This window comes from Triticum urartu, chromosome 6 (assembly GCF_003073215.2).
Source record: "Triticum urartu cultivar G1812 chromosome 6, Tu2.1, whole genome shotgun sequence".
In the NCBI taxonomy this organism is placed as follows: domain Eukaryota; kingdom Viridiplantae; phylum Streptophyta; class Magnoliopsida; order Poales; family Poaceae; genus Triticum; species Triticum urartu.
In genome coordinates this window covers 467,308,706-467,316,580 of record NC_053027.1, presented here as the reverse complement: position 1 = coordinate 467,316,580, position 7,875 = coordinate 467,308,706, and the positions used below count along the sequence as shown (strand labels likewise).

The window sequence follows — 7,875 nt, the reverse complement described above, 5'->3', positions numbered from 1 at the left end:
TGCAACATCAGCTGCCAATGGTGATCACACTTGATGACTGGTAGAGGCTCGTCTACGAGCTCCTGGGCTAGGGCTGAGCCCGGCTAACGGGCGTACGTGGCTGTGTCGGCAGTCGCTCAACGGTTGAGATGCGAGCGCCGAGAGGAGAAGAACATACCGAGAGGCGGCACAGAGCGGTCGAGGTGGTTGCGCGGTTCGGTCCCCGTCGAATCCCTTCAAGACGCGACAACGCCGAGGATCGAGTGCGTCGAATCCGGCCATGGGCGTAGATCCGTCGATTTAGGCGTCAATAATGAGAAGCAACCGAATCGAGATGTGAAGGAGCGCGACGGTTGCTATGAGGGGTCGGCGGTGGCGTGTGGTGGCCAGCTAAAATGCGTGCAGTTTGGAAGGGAAAAACTGTATTTTTACTCGTGTAAAGCTTTACAGGGATCGGTTAGGCATGCTCTTAGACAGTACAGTACATACAGTCTGACAAACCCTAACCCCTCGGGCCGAAATCCCCTGGCCCTGGCTCAAGGAGAGCAATGGCGTGGAGCAGGACAGCACACCGGCGCAGCGCCGTCATGCCACTCTTACGCGCCGCGCTGCGCCGCTTCCTCTCCACGGAGTCTTCGGGGTTCCCGAAGCTACGGAACCTTCCGTACCGACTCCGCCGCGCCGCCGTCCCCGCTGCGCGCACCGCCGTCTCCGACTACCTCATCTCAACGCGCTGCCTCCCCTCCTCCCACGCCGACTCAATCACTGCGCTTGCGCCGTGCTCCCTCCACACCTTCCTCGCCGGCATCCCAGCCGTGCCCAGTACGCTCCCCTCCTCCGACCTCCCCTCCCTCCTCCGCCGCCACCTCTCCTACCATCCGCTCAACGAGCTTCCCTTCTTCCTCGAGTCCATCGGCTTGCCCCCTTCCACCGATTCCGATCTCATGTTCCTCACCGACCATCCGTCCCTCCTCCCCACCGTTGCCGCGCTCGCGCATTTCGGCTTCCCGTGGTCCCGTCTTGGCCTGCTATTCCCCAATGTCCTCCTCCAAGTCCCTCCCGACCTCATCTCCGCCCGCCTTGTCGCCCTCGAGGAAAGCCTCCGTCCGCTGCCGCGTGCTGCGATTATCGCTGCCTGCCTCTCTTTCCCCTTGCTTATTGAGAACGATCTCTCCAGCAGTGCCCCCCTTGTCGATGATCTTATGAGGGCGTATGGAGGATTGGGTCCGGATTTGGGGGCTAGCAATGACATTGATGTGTTCTTGCGAGTGTGCGGCAGGATGCAGATGTTCTACGATGCTGGGATGAAGGTTGGGAGCATCGGGGGGCTTGTTGGGTGCAATCAGAGGGTTTTTCTTGAGCTTAAGGAGGAGCGGATTGGTGAGAGGTTGAAATTCTTCAAGAGGCTGGGGCTGCCAGGGGAGGAGGCAGGGAGCTTCTTACTGAGCAATCCTGGGGTTTTGGATCTTGATTTTGATGATGTGGTGATCTCAGTGCCAGAGTACCTGAGGAGAGTTGGGTTGGCAGATGACGAGGTTGATGTGGCGGTGAAGAAGCACCCGTATGTGGTTGGGAGGAACAGATTGGAGAACCTCCCTGGTGTGCTGCGTGCAATGGGACTGAGTCATCGATTCCTGGAGAAGATTTCTGGTGGCGGTGAGAGCTTGCGGTATTTATCACCAGATTTCGTCTTGGAGGATGCTAGTTATGATATGGAGGTGGAGAGAGCATTCTCAGACAGAATGGTTAAGGTGAAGGTGGAGATGAATGCACAGCATGTGGACACCAAGCTTGAGTTCTTGAAGAGCATTGGGTATGGTGAGAACAAAAAAACCGCACACATACTTCCTGTTCTGCACAGCACTCGGGAAATGCTGAATGAGCGATTTGACTACCTCCTGGAAAGAGGGGTGGAGTACAAGATGCTGTGTCGGATCGTGAGTGTGTTCCCAAAGGTGCTGAACCAGGGCAAGGAGATGCTCAATGAAAAGTTGAACTACATGACTCTGGATCTGGGATACTCTTTGGAGTATCTTGATTGCTTCCCAGCATTACTGTGCTTTGATTTGGAGAACCGGGTCAAGCCTAGGTATGCAATGCTTCGGTGGCTCCAAAGTTATGGTCTTTTTAAAAGACCATTAGCGCCTGCAACTGTGCTTGCTAACTCAGAGAAGAGGTTCATTTCCAACCTCTACAATATGCATCCCGCAGCGCCGAAGCTGTGGCTTGAGTGCTTCTCTTCAAGAATACACATGGAATATTACCTCAAGAATATACAGTCCCAGCATCCAGATAATGAATAATTAGCTATTGAATTATATTGGCATGATTATCAGAGCCGGAGGTACAGAGGATTGTCATCTCCAATTGTGGCATGCTTTCCCTCAGAAGGTACTTCTGAGTTGTTATATCTTCCCGTTGTGCAAAATTCTTTGCTCAGCGTGTTTTAGCTGTAGACACTGGATGTAGGATGAAATGGAATATATCAATTCAATAGCCAACCATGTAATTCAATTTTGCAAAAATTGTGCTGTACATTGTAGCTCTGAGACTAGTCACATTTCCGCCCCGTTTGGCGGATATGTATTTCAAGGAAAGATATTCTGTATTGATCCGATGTGAAAGACTATCACTGATAATAATTAACATTTTTGTTATCGATCGTACCATCATCCTCATATCATTGCATCATGCTGAACTCATGTATAATTTCCAAGTGGATGATAATTTTCGGGCTAATCACTCAGCCATGGTATCTTCTCTGGTGACGCAATGGTAAGAACATGCTATATTAAACATAGATTGCTCCCTTCTGACAGGAAAAAACCTTGATTTATTTGTATCTCTCTTCTTAATAGGTGGTGAATAAAGGGGCTTCTCAGGGCCATTGCATTTGTGGCCGTTAGATCTGGTGCTCCCTCTGATCTCAGCCGTCCATTTTTTGCACTGTGTGAGATAAAAGTCAAGCCACCAGTGGTAGAAAACCCTACCCGCTGCTCGGGCCCCCTCCTTTCGCGCTCGTTTCCATTGCTTCGCCACCACCATTCTTCTCCTCCTTCCTCCTCTCCCCGTGGTAGGCCGGCGCCGCTGCTGCCTCGTTCCTCTGCTCCTTCACGTCGGTCAGCCTCCGTCTTGAGCAGGGCACAGTAACCATGTACCATCTAATCAGAACTGGACTGCATTGGCGAAACATAACAGGTTAATCACTGCTGAAAACATGTTGACTCTAGATCAGGACACCCCAGTCCAGAAATCCATTGTAGAAGAGTTAAGTCACACTGATCATCATGACTGGTAATTAGTGGTGGCAGGACATTCGCTTAATAATGCACATGAAAAGATTTCTTTTTCTACATCCATTGGCATAACATCTGAATAACTGCATAGCTAGATGTTGAAAGAGATGCAATCTTTTGTCAATACACAAATGTGCTGTTGTGGTTCTTGATTGCTATTAATTGATTGTACCTAATATTGTTGCATGACGTTATGCAAAAAAGAATCAGAAGTAGCTCCGAGTCAAGTGAGGTTTAACATCAGTGATATTTTTACATGATTGCATTTTAAGCTAGCACCTCCTGCTTTAAAAAAATCATTAGCACCTCCTGTTATTTTGATTCATTCACACCTTTCTATCATTAGTCATAAGTATCTTCTGCCGCTCTAGGATTATGGCCAATCGTTATCTATCTATGATACAAGATAGAGTCAAAAGGGAAAACATGGTATTCTCTGATACAAGTTCATGGCACCTTGGATTGGATCCATATGGTGCATACCAGGAACAAAAACTTCTTATGGTCCAAAGATTCGAGTGGAGGTATAAATAGGTATTTATCTGCAGAGGTGTGTTTACGTAATTAGTTCGGTATGTACCTTTCTATTTCATATCCCACACATCTGTTAACACCTTATATGGTTCCATTCTGTAGGTTGCACTATCCACTCTTTGAGTGATTGCAGGTAATCTACAATATTCATAAAGCTTAATCGGAAACCATAGGTGTGAGGGTTACCTTTCAAATACATATTGTGATCGTTGAAAACTTTCCGTGTAGACTTGGTACTGTTCGCTCTGGTGTTCCATGGCAGTGTGCAACATCTATTGGATGATACAAATGTGTGTTCCCTGCTCTCTTTTTTTGGCAGAATGTTCTGTTAAGTTTTGAATAATAATATCCTAAATAATTTGGATAAAAGATAGCTTGATGCGTGCATGTGTAATAAATCCATATATTGTTTTGAGAAATGTTTAAATCAATTTATGCTGCATTGTTGCCATCTAATTTTTAAATCCTTGGTTTTTTAGCCAGAAGGGGGGCATGGGCGCAGCGGTAAAGCTGTTGCCTCTTGCAGGTTCGAGTCCTGGAAACAGCCTCTTGCATAAATGTAGGGAAAGGCTGTGTAAAAAAGACCCAAAGTGGCCAGACCCTGCGCAAGCGGGAGCTACTCAGCTAAGTGCTCCGGGCTGCCCCGTTTTTTTAGTTTTTAGCCAAAACTGTAGAAATTTCTCTTGCTATATTTTCATTGTGTTGTTTCTATTACTTATGTTTATATTCTCTTGCTATCCTGCATTTCTAATATCCAGATTGACAATCACTAAAATTTGTACAGAGAGTAAAAGTAGCTATACACACTTAGGTCTTACTCTGCAAGTAACCGAACAAATGAGCAGTTGATTTCTTAACTGAAGAAATCACTATTACCATTTTAAATGCTTTCCGTTTTCTTCCCTTGGTGGTGCTTACGAAACGGTAACAGCAAAAACCAAGTGACATGAGGCAGAAAGAAGAAGACATTCCTGCATCAGGTTGAGCATTACAAATCCCTGCTATCTGAATGTGAAGTCAAGACAAAGTCCAAGGTGGAGGAGCTGCAAAAAAATAACATCCTGCAGGTGACAAAAAAAGGCGATATTTCCTTGCAATTCCTCCTTTCAAGCTAAAGAGTGCACTTTCTTAGGCTGTCATTAGTTTTCACCGGGTCATACTTACTCCATGACACCAGGTACGATGATTAGTTTCTATGTACTCCATCTGCTACAGTCACAGTTAACTGTTGCATGACCAGGATTTAGAGGATCCTTTTCCATTATTCAGAGTTAGAGGATCCTTTTCTAACTGCACCAGAAAATTAGGAAGCTATGAAGAAAAGGAGCTCATTTGTTTTTAGATTAAAACTGCAATATTGCAATAAAAAAACAGTTGTATTTATATAAATTACTAACATTGATAAGTGACACTGCATTGATGCCTCTCTTTGCTTTTCTAGAATCTTTCTTTTACTCTAAATTTGGAAGATCTTAGGACAATTTGTCTTTGATGGATTTTCCTTATGAATAATGCTCTTCTATTTATGTTTCAGGCCATGGTCTTATCAAAATGAGGAGTGTGAAAGAATTCTTAGGTGGGTTCAATTTAAATTTTGACAACCAGTGCGCCTACATGGGCTAGCACTTCTAATATTTATTTATTTATGGATTTCCTTGCTCCTTTCTTCTGTATTGTGATTGATACCGGTGGTTTTCTCTATATCAGGCCAGAGTTGTTGTAAGAGATCAGTGTTCACGTCCCCGCTTCGACCTTTAGGACTGGTAATTTGGCAAGATCTAGAATCGGGGTTTACTACTTGAAAGTCCATGGTCAGTAATAGCCTCATTCTCTTGATTAACTGCAGATTTATGCTATTACCTGTTGTATTCAGTCAAGTAACGTATATATTGGAAGCTCTACGCTTGTGTGCACTATAATAGAATTTCTTCTGGTCTTTTATGGAAATCTGCAACGCACTGCATGTTTTATTTGTCCATGACAATGGAGTACTCATGTTTTATCTAAAAAAATGCAAAACAATTCTTATTTGTACCTTCTGCGGGCTGATGCAATTGTTGCGAAGAACACTGTCAGTTCAGCGGTTGTCATGATGCAAAACAATCGACTGTTGATCTGCTTGCTGCTTGTGCTACTAAAGGTTAATTGGAAGACCTTTTACTACCATCGTTGCACGGAAAGTTTGGTGAAACTGGTGTGTCTCAGTGGATGCAAAATAACATATTGGTGACATATGATGAACGTATACTTTCCATAATGACAATGGAGTATTATTTTTTTATATATTCTAAACCAAATAGCAGAAGGAGCTTGTGGAATTGGATATTTTGTAGTTTAGCTTTGTAGTCTTTGATATTTCTTTGTTGTTGCACTACTCCCTTCCTTCCTAAATATAAGCCTTTTTTAGAGATATTAATATGGACTACATATGGAGCAAAATGAGTGAATATGCACTACCGCGGTTGCCTCTGCTGAGCTTGATGTTGTGTTATCTTTGTTGCAGGATTTCGACCACAATGCCGCCGCCGCCGCCGCCGACGGGCTTCCGTTCTCCAGCAAGAACACCTACCATCTCCTCATCGGACAGCCCAACCACGACATTAGCACCCATCTCATTTTGGCAACCCGTGTCCCCATCAAGGTGCAGGTCTTCGCCTGGCTACTCTTCAAGGACCACCTCAACTCCAAGGTGACCTCTTCCACAAGACCATCGCCCCTGACACCATTTGCACCGGGTGTGGTGTATGGTTGTGTCGTTTTCCATGAGATGGAATCCTTGTGTTGGCTGAGCTTAACTTCCTGAAGGGCGATCCATAGATGGTGGATTTGCAGCTGAGTTGCAAGGTGACCCTGTGCATAACTTGCATCAATGCTCCGTTCAGGTGCCCTCTGAAACCAGCAACGTCTTCCCGCGACTCAGCTTTAAAAAAAAATGAAGGCACAATCTCCATTGGGGCTTTGCCATGCAGCCATCTAGAGATCTAGAAGCTCGTCTTCTTTTCATTCCGAGATGTATGTTTGGTGCAAGCATCAAAGAGACATTGATCTGTGATGTCGCCAGGGATAGCAGCGTCATGCCATGGCTTGGCTTGGAATGATCTGTCCAACTGAACAAGTGCCAACGCAGTGGCAAAGCCTTGCTAAATTTGTGGAGATCCAGAACACCTAGCGCTGAAGCTTGACCTACTACTTGTATGATGATGCGGGGTGCATATATTTTAGTTGGGCGACATGGAGGAGTTTGATTATACATTGCCTATTTGACTGGTGGTACTAGTGCATTGAAGAATTAGTTCACACACTATTGTTCTACAATCAAGTAAATCAAAAGTATGCAGTATTGTATTTCTGGGGGAGCAATTGAGCATCAGTCTCTGCAGGAACGTCAGGGTACAAGGATGGATGGGATCGGAGGATAATTGGTGCCACAGCTTTAAAAAACACCGACCTCGGAGACAATAAAGTTGAGAGGGATACATCAGGGCAATACATTTCTGTATCTGGGTATAATGAGATGCAAAGTACCCTTGAGTCTTGTCCACTCTCCTAAATGAAACTGGAGATGTGTGATATAGGACCGAGCACACTTGGGGCTACATCCATTCCTGAGGCCTTGTTTGGTGGAGGAGGTTTGGGGAGGTTTGGAGAAGAATATCCTCACAGGGTTCAAAATCCTTAGAAATTCTTGTCAGCCCATTTGACACTTAGGGATTGAGCAGGCCGATCCTCTCCGTTCCCCACGAATCCCTCTCAATCCATGTGGTACAGAAAACCCCTCAAGACACCCATGGAACTGGACGCTTGCTTTGCTGCTACTGTTGTAGGAGGTTTAACCAGATAAAGGAGTTTATGAGAGGGGAGGGATTAGTGGGGAATTGAGAGGATTGGATGGAAGAGAAGGATTAACCAAATCCCCTCAGATCCCTCTCCACTCCGGGGCTGCAAAACCTGCCTGCCAAACGAGGCCTGAAGGTCCGACAGAGGAAATGTGTGGTGGCAACATGAGAGTTTGAAGCACATGAAAATGGTGTGTGCTTGACTTGGGATTATCAGGCTTAACGAAAAA

General features: G+C 45.6%; 1 protein-coding gene across 10 annotated transcripts; it reads left to right on the top strand.

Annotated features, from left to right (window-relative positions):
* The first annotated feature begins 455 nt into the window (after nt 1-455).
* Nucleotides 456-7,158, top strand: LOC125514263 (transcription termination factor MTEF18, mitochondrial). 10 transcript variants are annotated; one of them, XM_048679565.1, is made up of 7 exons: nt 456-2,890; nt 3,647-3,809; nt 3,912-3,942; nt 4,038-4,099; nt 4,289-5,385; nt 5,517-5,620; nt 6,313-7,158. In XM_048679565.1, the coding sequence occupies exon 1, from the start codon at nt 528-530 to the stop codon at nt 2,280-2,282; it is 1,755 nt and encodes a 584-aa protein (XP_048535522.1). In that variant the 5' UTR covers nt 456-527; the 3' UTR covers nt 2,283-2,890; nt 3,647-3,809; nt 3,912-3,942; nt 4,038-4,099; nt 4,289-5,385; nt 5,517-5,620; nt 6,313-7,158. The 10 variants fall into 10 exon arrangements, with proteins under 10 accessions (XP_048535522.1, XP_048535521.1, XP_048535520.1 ...); XM_048679564.1 differs by having other exon boundaries at nt 3,647-3,825; XM_048679563.1 differs by having other exon boundaries at nt 4,038-5,385.
* Nucleotides 7,159-7,875: the final 717 nt, after the last annotated feature.